A 16364-nucleotide genomic window follows, 5' to 3' on the forward strand; every position below is an offset into this window, starting at 1 on the left:
CCTTTCAATTGATTTTCCCCTTAACACTATATTCTGGAAATCACCCCATGTGTAGAGTTCTTTGCTGTTTTTTGTTATAGCTGCACAGTGCACCACTTTGTGGTGGTTGAAGGATATGGAATATCATCCCTCAGGGAGAAAGAAGGCAAACAATGGGCTTTGGACTCTGGACCTTCATCCCAGTAACAGTGGGTTTAGAACTCTTACAAACTGGTTTCCTGATTTAGACTTTGAACCTGATAAACTAGAATCCCAACCAGCATATTCCAAGTCTCTAATGATTAAGTCACACTAAACATTCTGTATGATTAACTCATTAAAACCTATAAAAAACAGATCCCTCTTGTAACCAGTTGTCATTTTCTCCCCTGAAAATGTGCCATTCTGCCACTGCTTAATGAAGACAGCTTGCTGATTTGTTGAGGTCTGCTCTTGTTCGTTTTCTTTTTTTTTTTTTTATAGTGGTAGGATTTTGGTGGGTGTGTACTGGGGATTAAGCCCGGGAACATTATACCTCTGAGCTACATCCCCAGTCCTTTTTAGAATTTTTATTTTGAGAGAAGTTCCCACTAAGTTGCCCAGGTGGACCTCAAACTTGTGATCCTCCTGCGTCAACCTTCTAAGTAGCTAAAATTGTAAGTGTGTGCTAGTGTACCTGGCTGGCAATAGCATATTTTACTCAGCCACTCTTCTACATATGGGTGTCTAGGTTATTTCCAATATTTTGTAATTACAAGCAAGGCTGCAACATGCTTTTTTCATATATGTTTTTGCAATGTTGAAAGTATGACTATGAAGTAGGATCACTGAGTCAAAAGGTTAATAAATGTGTTATTTTGTTAGAAATCACCAAATTCCCTTCCAAAAGATTGTATGATTGCCTTTCTACCAACCATTTATGAGAGTCCATCAGACCTACTTTTTAACTAGAAGTGATGTTTTCTGAGCATTAAAATTGAAGTACTTTCAAACTGTGTTGTACAAGACAGCCCACACAAACAGCTATGCACTTAATGAACAGTGGGAAATAACTCTTTCAGCCTAGGACAGCTACTCACCTGTACAGCCTTCTTTCTCACATATCTATTTGTCTATTTGTGAGGAAGGACCTACTCTGTAGAGAAGGGAGTGGAATGGAAGAGGGAGGTGACCTACATATGGCTTTGGATATCTGGGTCCTCATCATGGAGGGTGCAATGAAAACAGAGGGTACCTCCCCTGCTACCAATCATGCTCTGCTCCGGGCTAACCATGTGGACTTTGATGGTGTTGTAATTTACTGTTACCCACACCTTTCCACAGAGCCTATATATTTTGAAAGAATAGATCCCTACCCCTGGATCTAGAAATGGGGCATATGGCTCAGGACCAAGCTAACTAACCCATGGTCATGACCTGGTCATTGTCAATATTTCAGGTGTGTTCCCACCCTAGAAGAGCCAGATAGAGACTGCATCTGATTAAGAGAGAAACTACATTCATGTTTGCCTAACAGATCCTCTCAGCTAAAATAACCTTGAAGCCTATCTTATCTCTGGACTTCCACTTTTGTGACTCAAATGTCATTAATTGTTTAATTAAATAAGTGTGGGATTTTCTGTGACTTATAAATAAAAACATTCTGATTTATATAATGAGCAACTTTGGGATGACCTATGAAAACATTTCTTAAGAACATGCTATTCCCTAGGCTTTTTAATAAAAACTGAAGAGTAGATGAGTGGAAAATTATGTCCTTGCGTAAATCTCTTCCACTCCAGGAGTCCATTAGTCATCCTGCTACTGATGGCCAATTCTACTACACTCACGTGCCACTGAACAGCGGGGATAGGTTCTGAGAAGTGCGCTGTTAGGTGATGTCCACTGTGTGAAATCAGTCTAGAAGGTCTGTGCGATGGAACAGTTCTAAGATGCTGAGTATTAAATGACATTATAGACAAGTGAAGCAGGAAAATTTTCCTAGTTAAAACAATTACTGCCATCCTCTATATTAATTAATATTGCACTTTGGGGCCGAGGATGTAGGTTGGTGGTGGTGCTTGCATAACATGCGCAAGGCCCTGGGCTCCATCCCCAGCCCCCCGCCCACACCACCATATAACGCTTTAGTCCTTCCCTTACCCACTCCTCTGTGTACTAAGTGGACCCAGGATGGTTTTCTGAGGAAGGATTTTAATGGAGCCTGTGGATAGGGTAACAACCATTTTGATACTTAGTTGTGCACCTTAGTTTTCAGATGAAGAATTTAACTGGGCTCAGAACATGACCGTGCTTTCTGCTTTCTACTTCCAAGAAAAAACAAGTCCTCAGACTAGAACTTTTCCACCTTTTTGAACTTCTTACCTGTAACTCACCTGCATCTGCACATGTTTTTGACTTTGTGTTTCTGATCATGGCGGAAGAGGCATCTGCTCGTCTGTGACGCTGCTTTCCAAGCTTGCTTCTTCGCCTCCCAACTCCACAGACACCCTTCCCGAGGCGCGTGCACGTCCTGGGCACTGGACCCAGGGCCTCCTATTGCAGAGCTGCAATCCAGCCTGCCATTTCTGTTTTGAGGCAGGTCTCGCTATGTTGCTGAAGCTGGTCTCAAGCCGACCCGCCTGCCTCGGCCTGGCTGCATCGCAGGCCTGTGCCACCCGCCCGGCCGGAGACCGCGTCCAACCGCCAAGTCGCCCCACGCTTCCCGTGGCATCTGAGCGCGCGTGACATCAGGCACTGTCATCTTCCTCCTTCGTCCGCACCGCGGTCTGCTTGACACTTCCCGTTGCTCCGAGAACCCACCGCCGTCTGGTCGACGCGGCAACACAGGTCGGAGCTGCTCGGCCTCCTGGTCTGCGAGGCGGGGGCGCGAGGCCGCAGCTCCGGGGCCTGAGGACTGAAGGCCGACCTAGCGCGCCGGGCGCCGAGCCCGCGCCACCCGCTATCACGACCCGGGCTCCCGAGCGCCCAGCGGCCGCGTGCCGGCCCGGTCCTGCCGCAGCCCAGGGCCGACTCCGCCGGCCGCGTCCTAAGCAGCGCGCGGCAGAGGACGCGGGCGGCGGGCGGCCCTGTGGCGGGCGGCGGGCGAGCACGGGCAGGCGACCGTGCGACTAACGGACGGACGTCGCCGCCCACAGCAGCAGGATTCCGGCCCTGACGCGGCCGCGCCGAGTCCGCAGGCTGGGCCAGCTCCGCACCTCCCCGGAACGGCCCGCCAATCACGCACGGCCCCCGGAGGCTTCGGCCGAGTGGGCACACTCGGCCGCCTGCTCAGTAAGTGCATTTTAATAGTTAAAAAGACCAAACACAAGACGCCGGTTTTGCCTCACTGAAAGAAGCCCAGGCTCAGGACCGACAAGATGAAGGCACCAGCCGACTTCCGGTCTCCAAGGAGACGCGAGGGCGTGGCGGAGGCGCGGCAGAATGACGTCACCCGGAGCGCCCGCAGCGTGACTGCGCATGCTCGTCGCCCAGAGGTCGCGGGCCTGCGCGGTGCGCACGCGCGCTCCCTTTGGAGGCCGGCCGGCGACCCTGACTGGCTGCGTCTTCCACGACGTCGGTCAATGGCGTCGGAGGCGGGAAAGTTGAGTCTCCCGTGCGCCAGGCCTCCGGGGCGATGTGCAGTGACTTCTGTAGGGCTGAGTCCGGGACCGAGGTGAGAGTCCCGGGTGGGGGCGCCGGGCGGGCGGGGCTCGCGGGCGCTGGGTGGGGGGCGTGCCGCCTGCCCCTCCCCGGCGCCGGGCGGGCTCGGAGTCCGCAGTGCGCGCCGAGCAGAGGCTTTCCCGACCGCGCCCGGCGCACCGAAAAACTCCGGTGCTTCGCCGCCTGGTCGCGACCGAAAGCCCCAAATGAGCGGCTCCAAATGAGACCGCCCGTTGGGCAAGGAAGCGAGCAGAAGGCGGGCCCTGCTGGAGCGTCTGGAGGCTGCGCCGGTACCAGCGGCTGATTATGGCACCAGGTCCCTGTTATCTCAGAATTCGTTCCAGAGCCACGCGAGCCGTTTCAGGCCCTGCAAGAATTTATTCAGGGATCAAACCAGATGTTGATTGGTTACCGTGTGTTGACCACCGGCCAAGCTGTAGGGGTAAGAAACCAGAGACAACTTCGGTACCAAAAAAGGAGCAGTGGAGGCAGCCTTGAAATCTACAGTTCATGCAGTAGAAGCATGCCATCCAGTGCAGGGGCTGGCATCGTGGAAGAGTAGTGGCAGGAGTGACCGAAGCCTCAATGACCATTTGAGGTGGAACCATGAGGAAGAGAAGCAGAGGGAGTAGCACCTGCATGGTTCGGAGTTCAGCAAGGGCAGTGTTTGGGGGGATTGCAAGTAGTTCTGCATAATCGGGACAAAGGGAGTAGTGGATGCAGTGTTGGGAAGGATCTCCTATACAAGTGGGGAAGAGGAAGTGGTCTCTGAAGGGTAAACAGACTTTCTGTGGAGGACCAGATAGGAAATATTTAGACTTTGCAGGCCTTGTGTCTGTGTCACAGCTGCTGGACTCTGCTGTTCTAAACTGAAGGCAGGCATAAATTGGCAAACAAATGAACACATTCCTAACCTTTTGGATTTGACCTGTTGCCATAGTTTGACAACCTCTCCTTAAGAGTAAAGCCTCTGTTTAGTTTAAGAACTGCTACACTTAAAGCCATATTTAGTTGGGCACAGTGTTCTACGCCTGTAATCCCAGGGGTTCTGGAGGCCGAAGCGGGAGGATCAGGAGTTCAAAGCCAGCCTTAGCAATTTAGTGAGCCCCTAAGCAACTTAGGGAGACCCTGTCTAAATAAAATATATATAAAAAAGGGCTGGGTATGTGGCTTAGTATCTGAAGGCCTCTGGGTTCAGTCCCTTGTACCCAAATAAATAAATAAAAATTTAAATGATCATTTGAAACCCAGGTCAAACTTAGATGACTTTCACAGGCAGAACAAGCATAGCATCCAAAAAGTGGAAGTCCAGTACAGAAACGTTATGAAACAAAGTACTTGCATTTATCCTTCACTTACCATGTCTGTCTGAAGATCAGCTGAGTTATCTAGCTCATTATTCAGAGTAGGTTGAAGTGGAACAGAGAAAATAGGAAGCTAGGTAACTGGTGCTACCCTCTTTTTCCTTTTTAACAAAACCAACTAAGCCTCTTTTTCTGTGTCTTTGGGAATTGTGTGGCTATTACTTAATTGTTTTCTTTCTTTGCACATTTGTCTGCTTTATGGGCTCTGCTTGGAGGAATTACATTGAAGAAGATACCTGAAGCCATAAGCTCTGTCAAAAACAAATAAGCTACTTGAAAAATTTTAATTCACTAGAATTACAGTCTTATAAAAGAGTTCACCTTTCCTGTGAGTGGTAGGGAAGAGACATTTATAGGATCACCAAGAAAACAAAATTGCAAAGAATATTTTTAGAACAGATTCTAGGGTGCCACAAAGTGGAAAACATACTAGCAATCAATTTAGACAGCATTTGAAAAAAGTTTGGTATAAATGAATCCATTGTAACCATGTCTTCATATAATTAGCAATGGAATTTTTATCAGAAAAGACACCCATGGTTTCGTTTGCTTATAGTTGTTAAATAGCAGTGTGCTATGTATTGTGTGCCTGTAATTCCAGCTATGTAAGAGACTTAGGCAGGAGTAACATTGTAGCCCAGGAGTTTGAGGCCTCCCAGGCAACAGCAAGTCTCCATCTCAAGAAAATAGATAAATGAAGATGGTTGGAGATGTAGCTCAGTGAACTCTTGCCTAGAGTGTGTGAGGCCCTGGGGTCAATCTTCAGTACCAAAAGAAAAAGAAGATGGGATGTCTTGAGTTTTGGAGTTGCCGAATAAAAAGTTGCAAGTGTCTGCCTAGTTTTGGTTGCTATGCATGGCAGAGTGGTACTGTGCTTTCTCTCTCATGTCTCCTCTCTCTTCTCTTCTCTCTCTTTCTGTCTCTGTCTCTCTCTGTCTCTGTCTCTGTCTCTGCTGGGGATTGAACCCAAGGCCTTGTGTTTGTAGGCAAGCACTCTACCAACTGAGCTATGTCCCCAGTCCCCCTTTCTTTCTTTTAACTAACCACCCTATTGTTATTAAAGTAGAACATGTTTATTACAAAAAATTCCAATAGTACTAAAATGAAAAAGTTGGGAACTTCCCCATCCCCATTATCATTTACCAAGGACAATCCTGTAAATATTTTTATGTTCTCCCAGAAATTTTCTGACAACATAATTTGGAAGCCAGGATGGACAGTGCTGGACTTTGGTCAGGAACAAGCTTTGTGATTTAGGATATCATTAAACTCTGCTTCTACCTTTGTAAAAGAGGGTAGAAGCCTACTTTCTTATTTCCTTTTCAGCTCTACCTCTAGGAGGTGATTTCCTGTACTTTGTGTCCTTTCCACTAAATACAGTTTTGTGTAGTAAACATTATAAATATTGATTATGATGATTGATTTTCTTCTCTTAGATATAGGGTGGCCTCTTTGCCAGAGGCAAACATTAACTATGACAAATATTTAATATTTATTTTAAAATAGTAATTGGTTTTGTACAATCATAGACTTTTAGAACAATGCTTATCACCTTCAATCTTTGCTTTCCTTTTCACCCAGAATAGAATTCATGCTGTCTTTACAATTACTTCATTATAAGGGCTACAAATTTCCTTGCCTCTTTATACCTCTAACCTACTTAAGCTAACCATAGTTAGGTATATTGTCATTGCGTCTCTGCCCATTTAACTCTGACTAGAGAAAAACACAACTCTGCAGATCAATTTCACCTTAAATTTATAATAATCAACTTCAAATGGGCACTCAATCCAATAACATTTCATGAGTAATTCATATTCTCACACAGAATGTATCTTCAAATCTGACCTTATCCCCGAAGTCCAAATGCATAAATATATTCTATTTTCTTCTTGACATAGCTAAATGTATGCTTCCTAGGCTTCTCAAACTTACCATGCTCATCTTTGATTGAATCCTGGCTCCAGGAAAACTACAAAGAAATGTATATATATCAGAGAAGAGTCCTGGATGTAGTAGTGAGGTTACAGTTGTAATGTGGTTATGCTGGAGAATGTCTTTTCTGAGGAGCTAAAGTATTTGAGGGGAAGTGATTCAGCAAAAGAAAAAGCTAAAGCAGATTTGGTGAAATGTTAGCAATTAATGAATCCAGGCGAAGGGGTATGGATGTTCATATAATCCTAACTGTAGGTTTCAAATTTTTTCAAGATTAAGACAGTGGGGGAAGTTAAAAACTAAACTCGAAACTCTACATTAACTAAAACTATACTTCATTATCTGAAGTCTTGATTTATCACCACACATGTACACTCACCCTCAACCTTCTCCTCAGACCTTCCCATCACGTTAAATGGCAACTGCATCCACCTGCAGCATAGTCAGACAAGTGGGAATTGTCCTAGAATCTGCATTTTCTCTTGGATCTTACATCACTCCACTTCATTAGCAAATCCTATCTCCTGTACCCTCGACTGGTATCTTGGATTTGGCCACTTTTCTCTGCTGTACTGCCGCCATTCCCAGGCCCTGTCACCACAATCTACTTTTTTGCAGTGGCCTCCTGGGTACTCTCTTCTTCCCCCTCTCCACTTACCCAGTGTGTACACACAGGGCACCTGTGGTCTGCTCTCCTGCCCTTGTGATTTTGTCTGCTGCTTTTTGCCTCACTCTTCTTCGTATATTAACACTAAACACACCTGACATTTTATTTCATTTTATGTTGTCATACTTTTTAACTCCCATCCTTGGCATTGAGGGTTCGTGAGAGCAAATTTGGCTTCCTATTGGGTTTACGCCTTTGGTGCCATGTCTACTGTAGTGTTTGGCCTATAGTAGGTACTCAGTTTGTGTTTAATGGTTGAATTTCACGCCTTTCTCTTCCCTCTTCCCTCTTCTTTCTACCTTGCCTGGAGTCATTGAGAAAATACAAGACATTTGATAAGAACTCCCTTAATTTTTTCTGTTGTCTTTCTGGTACTGATTTCTAGTTTTTTTCCATTGTGGTCAGAACACACTTTATTTGATTTTGATTGTTTTACATTTGTTATGTGTTCTATGGCCCAGGACATTTTTTGTCAATGAATTTGTTCCATGGGTGCTTGAAAAATTGTGTGTCCTGCTGCTATTAGGTGGGGCGTTCTCTAGGTGAGGTCCTGCTGGAGTGTTTCAGGTCTGTGTCCTGCTGATTGTATGTCTGGCAGTCCTGCCAGTTGCTGAGAAGTGAGTGTTGAAGTTGCAGCTGTGATTGGACTTGTCTCCTTCTCCTTTCAGCTCTGTTAGTTTTGCTACACGTATCTTGAGGCTCTGATGTTTGATATCTCTACTCTAAAGATCATTATGTCTTTCTGGTGGCTTGATCCTTTGTTATGTAATGTCCTTCCTTGTCTCTAGTAATTTTCTTTGCTCTGAAGTCTTCATTATCAAATATCAATATGCCAGCTCCTGCTTTTTCATCAAATCTGTATTGATAATAATATATATACTGATTTTCTTGAATTCCCTCCCTTTAAAATACTGATTTTTGCTCCTGAAAGCAACTTCTCCACTTGTGGTAAGAATTTCATCCATCCCTTTCCCCTCCTCAGGGACATCACTCCTGCCGTTAGTACCACACTTATGGTCATTTTCCTGTCTTCTGATCTTCTTATCAATCTTTTTCCCCGTCAGGATCCCAGTTTAAAACAGTAGGCAAAAACAAAACCTCGGTGCCCTGCCACGCCCAGTTCATTCCTGTGCTCTGAATGGCAGCGGTATTTCTGCCCTCGGTCTCCACTTCTTGTCTCCCTTTTTTTTTTTAAGTGCATCACAGTTGCACATAATTGTGGGGTTCACTTCAACATATTTATAGTTCTCTCTGTTTCAGCCTCTTCCCTTCAGTCCTCCCCTTTAGCTTTTCTCCTCATTTTCCACTGAAAGTACACCTTGTCATAGTTATCGTTGGCCTTTGTGTTGCCAGTGCGGCAGCATCCTTTCTATGTCATCTTCATTCTGGACCTCCACTGTTGATCACATGACTCCTAAAAAAAAAAAGTTCCCAGGGGCTGGGGTTATAGCTCAGTTGGTAGAGTGCCAGCCTTGCACGCACAAGGCCCTGGGTTCTAATCCCCAGCACCAAAAAAAAAAAGTTCCCTTCCCTCTGAAGGACCTGCCTTTGTCAAACTTAGGACTGAAGGAACCCAGGAGAATGCCTACTTTATGCAGGCAAGCTGTTAAAGAGTAAGGAGCAGATCAGCACATGTCTTTATTCCTGCTGTTACCATTGCCCATTAGAAGAATCCTTCTCCCCAGGGACATTGGAAAGAGGAGGGAGAGTACCCCAGAAGTGTTTGTCCATCGGAGTTTCTCTCTTACAAGTAGGCTCGTGGCATTCGACCATCAAAAGCTCTTACAGTTTTGATTGTGTGCTTTCCCATTTCTTGCTACGAACTTGCATGTAGTTGATTTTTCTGTCCAAATGAAGTTTTGAAGCAGAGTATATAACTTTCTGATGAAATCTTAAGTATGCACTTACTGGAATTATTAATTAATTTGTTGTAACATCCTAAGGTCAAAGTTTGTTCTTATAAATTCTGCTAGAAATTAATGCTGCTTAAAGTAGATATATATACTTTGTGCTTCACTTTTTATCTGTTTTTCATTTTCAAATAGCATTATTTCTTTTTATTAAAATTTTTTCATTGTTGATGGATCTTTATTTATTTGTTTGTTTATTTATTTATTTACATGTGGTGCTAAGAATTGAATCTAGTGGCTCACACATGCTGGGCAAGCACTCTACTACCAAACCCCAACCCTAACCTCAGCATTCTTTCTTTTTTAAAAAAGTAATTATGAAAGCAGCAGCCTTTTTGGGAATATACTTAGAAACAATAAAATTTAATCATGTACTATGGAATAACAGTTGCCTTTTCCATATGATTTAGACAAATGCTTGATTCAAGGGTCAAGCCCGGTCCTCTACACTAAAGGGCATCTGAATTTTCAGAGTGACTGAGGGTCTTATTTCCTATGTGAAGAGGACTGCCCTCTAATTCTAGGGAATGTCCATGCTGAGGACCACACTTTATATTGCTTATGTACGTATTAAGGCTTCTTCCCCTTGCCTTCTTATTCATTCCAGCCGCTTCTCTTGTGTATACAACTAGTTACATATACATTTTTCTTAAAGTAATTTCCTCTGCATATCAGTAGTAAAACTACTAAGAATTGATTCAGCTGGGCCTCTTACAAGGTAGGGTTGTGAATATTTGATTTAGGATGTTTGCTTTTTTCTGTGTGTGGTGCTAGGGATCAAACCCAGTGCCTCTTGCATGCTAAGCAGGCTTTCTACCACTGGGCTACACCCCCAGCCGGATATTTGCTTTTAGGTGGTGTTTTATATTGTTTACACTGGTTCTAAACCACTGCAGGGGTCCATCTGCAAATAGATTTAATCACAAAAGGCCAAGGGAGAGGGGAATGGACTTTTAACCAGTGAGTCTTATACACATTTGCCTCAATGTCATTCATTTCTGGTTCATTTTAAGTGCTCTTCTTGCTCTAGTAGAAGCAATAAAGTGCTTCCTTTAATGAAAAGGTGTTTCCATAACTAAATTATGTTTAAAAAAAATCTATGTGATATGTGTTCTAGTTAACAGACATTAAAGATTTACCCCCTCTAAAATGGACTCTTATCAGTGCGTGTTAAGAATCTTGATGAGGGGCTGGGGAGATAGCTCAGTCGGTAGAGTGCTTGCCTTGCAAGCCCAAGGACCTGGGTTCAATCCCCAGCACCGCAAAAAAAAAAAAAAAAAAGAATCTTGATGATAGCCATAAGAATACACCTTGACTTTTAATAGAAGTTTACATAGATTATGCAAACATGATATGTCACATCACAGTTAGAGATTCTTTATACTCTTCATTCTTTCCCCAGTTCTGCTTGCCTGTGCTCTATTTACCTTTAAATTAGCAGGCTAAGTTTTTGCCAAGCATAAAGCATTGCATTTTGGAATTGGCAGTGGTAAGCCAAGATCTTTTTCCTTTAAAGTGTTTACATTCCAGTAAAGGGAGACAGGCCAGTAACATGCTTTTTGTTTTGTTTTTTTGAGATGGGGTCTTACTGTGTTGCCCAGGCTAGCCTCAAAATCATGATCCTCCTGCCTCAGCCTCCCAAGTAGCTAGGATTACAAGTTACCACTGTGCCTGGCTTGGTAATGTCTTCTTAAGTATGGAAATAGCGTCATGAAGGAAGAGGCCTTGAAAATGCATAGAATTTTCATTCATTCAGTAGTCTAGACCTTAAGGGATTTAATTGAAGGAATAGGGTAAGGAGATTACAGATAGAAAAAATTTTTTTCACCCATCAGTGTACATTTTGTACAGCAATTCCCCATCGTGGGGGATATGTTCTAAGACCCCTGATGGATGCCTGAAACCACGGATAGTATAGAACCCTACTACTTTTTTCCCCCTATACACACACACACAAATTTAATGCCATTTCCATCTTAAGCACTTATCATGTACTTTGGTTTTAACTTTGTAGGTTGAGGTGCAGCAGCAAAATTAGCCAAATTTATTTTTCCTTCTTTACAGTTTCACAGCTAGTAGGTTTATTCTTACCAGAGGTCTTAGCAAACTTGATCATACCATATTTTTCCCCTTTCCACTTAAAGGAAGCATTTTTGTGCTTCTCTTGGACATATACAATTTGCCAGCATCACTGCTCTTGGGCTTTGTGTTCAAGGATTATAGTTGATCTGGTAACAAATGGTTACTGTAAGTAATTAATGGGCAGGTAGTATCTACAGTGTGGATACTCTGGAGGAAGGGATGATTTATGCGTGTCACATCATACTACTTAGAATGGTGTACACTTTAAAACTCATATTTTTTTTTCTGGAATTTTTCCATTTAAATATCAGAGATTGGTTGACTACAGGTAACTATACAAGAGGGGGACTACTATATGTAGCTGAAAAAAATACAGTATGTGTTAAACCTCTCATTCAGAATTAAAGATGCCTTGACATAGGTAGAACGGACCATCCCTTTCCATGGTACCTTATGTATATTTCTATCATAGCTCCTACATAATTTTATTATACTTATTTTTAGTCCTTTGATTCTCCCCATTAAATTCTTTGAGGATAGCAACTCTTTCTGCTATATCTGTTTATCCTTCACCTGCCTCTCCTAGAACTCATTTGATTTTTGCATGAAATGTTCACCAATGAATCTCTATATAATTGAATATTACCCCTTTTGCAGACTGTATACTTGTTCTAGTAGTGCTGGGCTCTTTGTTGGGATTAAAGTTTGAACTAAGAGGTGGTTCAGAGCAGTTAGTTGCCTACACAGGATGTCAGATTTCACCTGCAGCATAGTAGGTTCAAAAGTTCAGTTTAGTTCCTGTACTCAAAGTTGGTTAGAGTCAGTGACTATGACTCTGGGGTTGGATGGCATAGTAGGAAAATTCTAGGCTTTGGGAGTCAAAGAGATCTTGGTTGAATTCTGACTGTGAAATTTACTAGTTTTCTTATATGAAAAATTGAATAACAACAAATTGGGTAATGTGACAAAGAAGATAATGTGTATAAAATATGTATCGCTGATACCACAAAATACACCAATAAAACCTAGCAGATACTGACTCAATCCAAATGCCATATCTATTAATTAACAATATTAGTGAAGCCAACAGAATGATGTTGTTGTAGCCATTGTGTCCTTTCCTAGTTAGGAAGCTCCACCTCAGAAAGTTTGCTTAAGGAATCAAGAAGTACAGCTGACCTTCCTTACTTGTGTGTTCTGCTCCATGGATTAGATCAACCATGGATCAGAAATACTTGTGTCTTTTCTAAATATATACAGATCTTTTTTCTTGTCATTACTCTCTAAACCATGCTTTACATAGGCTCTACATGGTTATAGGGATGTAGTGATTCTAGAGATGATTTCAGTTCTACAAGAGGATGTGGTATGCTGTGTGCAAATATGCCAGTTTATGTAAGGGACTTGAGCACATGTGGATTTTGACTTCCGTGTGTTCCTGGAGCCTGTCCCCCGCTATATTTGAGTTATCCTAATGGTTGTCTTCACTGTTAGTCAGCTTGCTATCACTGTAATAAAATAACTGAAGCCAGGTGTGGTGAGGCATGCCTATAATCCCAGCAGTTCAGGAGGCTGAGGCAGGATGATTGTGAGTTCAAAGCCAGCCTCAGCAACTTGGCAAGACCTGTCTCTAATAAAATATAAAAATGACTGGGAGGTGGCTCAGTGGTAAAGTGCCCCTGGGTTCAATACCTGGTACCAAAAATAAGTAAATAAATAAATAAGTAAAATAAAATACCAGAGATAAACAATTTAGGGTTAGGGAAAGGAGGAAAAGTTTATTTTTGCTCACAGTTCGTGAGGTTTCAGCTCATGGGTGCTTGGCCCATGGTCTTCGAACCTGAAGTGAAGCAAATATATCATGGTAGGAGGGCATAGCAGAGGAATTGCCTCACCTCACAGTGGCCAAAAAGCAAAAATAGGAGGAACCAACATCCCAATATCTCCTTTGAGGGCACACCTCCAGTGATCTAACTCCCTTCCGCCAGACCCACCTCCTAAAGTTCCACCTCCTCCCAGTAGTGTCACAGGTTGGGGACCACACCTTGAACACAAGGCCTTCGGGGGACATTGAAGATCCAAACTCTAGTAGCCACCAAACTCTGGTTCTGGTAGGTCAGTCTTCAGAAGGATTAAACTATCATGTCAAGCAGAACTTATTTCTTATAAGAGGTCAGCAGAACTAATCACTTCTCAAACTTTCTTTCCCTTCTGAAACCACAGGTTGAATATTCCTGACTTCTTTTCACCCATTCCTTAAATCTGGGCAACATCAATTTCAATTTTTTATAACAACCAGTCAAGTATATGCCAGATTTTAAGGGTCTTTTCTACTAAGTTTGGGAATTCTTGTCTCACAGACTGACTTCTATGAAGTAGTGAGACTGTCCATTATTTCTAAGCCTAAACCTAAGGGTGCATCTAATTCAAAGTTCTGACAGATCCTGTCACCCTTTTGTATTTGGTATATTCTGCTTTGACATTGTAAAACATGATTGTGAATATTCTCAATGGTGCAGTTTTCCTTCTTTGAAAGTGAATTTGATTTTTAATAACAGTGGAAAATCAGATACACGTTGGCTGAGTCAGGTAGATAATTAGGGGGAGTAATACCATCTTTGTCCAAGAGTTGTATCAACAAAATTATAATACTGTCTTGAATATTATATTACAAATTATTAGAGGGAAGTTTTGAGTGATGAGAGTAAACAATTAGAATAATTTCATAAGTTAATTCTGATAAATTTGTGCACAAGCTTTTAAAGATATTTAAGAGTTGTTTTATATATTCTGTGTTCCATCTTGTCTGAAAGTTTCTCTTATTTTCAAGCTGAACTCTGAAACCTGGAAGTCAGTGGTCCTTATACTTTTTGGTCTCAGGACTGCTTTAAGCATTTAAAAATTATTGAGGGTTTCAAACAGCTTTTGTTTATATGGGTTATTATCTGTCAGTAAAATAGAAATTTTAAAATTATCTTCATCTACAAGTGACAATAATGAACCCATTGAATATTATTAATAATATATATCTTTATGAACAATAATTACATTTTCCTAAACAAATTCAATGAAAAAAGTACATTGTTATATGTATTTGTAAATCTTTTTAATGTATGGCTTAATAAAAGTTAACTGAGTTTATTTCCTGTATCCAGTTTATTACAGTGTATTGTTCTAGTTAAATAAGTCTATGAAGACCTGTCCTATCAAAGATGGGTAGTTATAAAGGGGAGGAGCATTTCAAGATAACTGGATATTCTTTGGTACTGCTCCAAAGCTTCACTAGTATAATTTCTAAGGGTTAATTGCAATGTACAATGTAAAATTTTATGTATCTTTTCATACATTAAAATTCATTGATACATCTTATACTTGTGTGTGTGTGTGTGTGTGTGTGTGTGTGTGTGTGTGTGTGGTCCTGGGGATTTGACCCAGGGATGCTCCACCATTGAGCTACATCCCCAGCCCTTTATTTGTTTTTGGAGAAAGGCCTTGCTAAGTTGCTGAGGCTGACTTGACACACTAGAAAGTTCTCTAGCCTTAGCCTCCTTAGTTGCTGGGATTACAGGTGTGCACCACTGCACAAGGGTAATTGATCTTATACTTTGGGTAAATATTTTGCCTAAGAATGATTTCACATCATGATTTGGAACTTTGGAAATACTGGTTGTACAAGTTGGGGTTCAAGAAACAACCAATAACTGAGCACAGTGGTGCATTGTAATCCCAGCAGCTTGAGAGGTTGAGGCAGGAAGGTCACAAGTTCAAAACCAGCCTTAGCAACTTAGCAAGGTCCTAAGCAATTTAGCAAGACCCTGATTCAAAGTAAAAAATATGAAGGGCCAGGGATGTTTCTCAGGAGTTAAGCACTTCTGGTTTCAATCCCTGGTACCAAAACAGAAACAACCAATATGATGGATAGGTAGATATCATAGATTTATTATGGAAATTGGCTTGTATGATTATGGAGGCTGAGACATACCAGATATGATGACAACAACCTAGAGAGTCGAGAAAACTGGTTGTATAATTCAGTTGGAATCAGAAGGTGTGAGTCACAGTTCAAGGCTAAAACCTTGGCGTACATGGGTGGGTGCTGATGTTATCCCCAGAATCTGACCTCAAGAATCAAGGCAGGAGAAAATGGATGTCCTGGTCTAAGGAAGGAAAGAGAACTCACCCTTCCTTTGCCTTTTTCTATTTGGGCCTTTGAAGGATTGGATAGTGCCCACCCACATGGGTAAGGGTAGATTGATTTTTACTCAATCTGCTGATGAAATGCTAATCTCTTTGGAAAGAGACACACCCGGAAATAATGCTTTAGTAGCTACCTGGGCATCTTTCAGCTAGTGAAGTTGACAGTAAGTCACTAGAAGAATTCAGAATTCCCTGAAGTCTGTGGCACTTGTCATAGTTTACCGTAGTGCAAAAATGTGGGTTAAAGTCCAGGGGAGTTCTACACACAGCTTCCAGTTATCGTCTTACAGTGGATTTGTGGACAAGGCTGAATTTTCCTTGCACTGATGTGTGACAGTGGACAGAATTAGTTATTCATGTGTCTGGTGTCCAGAAGCTGTCTTGAGGCCCTGCCATATAGATGTAGTCAACTGCCTACACAGCTTCCAGTCACTTAGACAGGACCTGGTATCATGTGAGCTCAGGGCTACAGATGCTTCAGTCAGGCAGGACATTCTGAGGGTTTAGAGATGAGCAGAGACAAAGGCCAGCCCTGTCTTTGGGCAAGGCTGAATTATTTGCTATACAGTGTGCTTCCCATGTCCTCAT

At 42.4% G+C, this 16364-nt stretch overlaps 1 protein-coding gene across 1 annotated transcript in view; it reads left to right on the forward strand.

The window, feature by feature from the left end:
* The first annotated feature begins 3529 nt into the window (after positions 1-3529).
* Xrcc2 (X-ray repair cross complementing 2) overlaps positions 3530-16364 on the forward strand; it is a 28344-nt gene continuing 15509 nt past the window's right edge. Inside the window, exon 1 of the mRNA XM_047561684.1 lies at positions 3530-3634. Within this exon, the coding sequence (XP_047417640.1) occupies positions 3596-3634 (39 nt within the window). The 5' untranslated portion in view covers positions 3530-3595. The remainder of the gene's footprint in view (positions 3635-16364) is intronic.

This window comes from Sciurus carolinensis, chromosome 8 (assembly GCF_902686445.1).
Source record: "Sciurus carolinensis chromosome 8, mSciCar1.2, whole genome shotgun sequence".
Taxonomy (NCBI): Eukaryota; Metazoa; Chordata; class Mammalia; order Rodentia; family Sciuridae; genus Sciurus; species Sciurus carolinensis.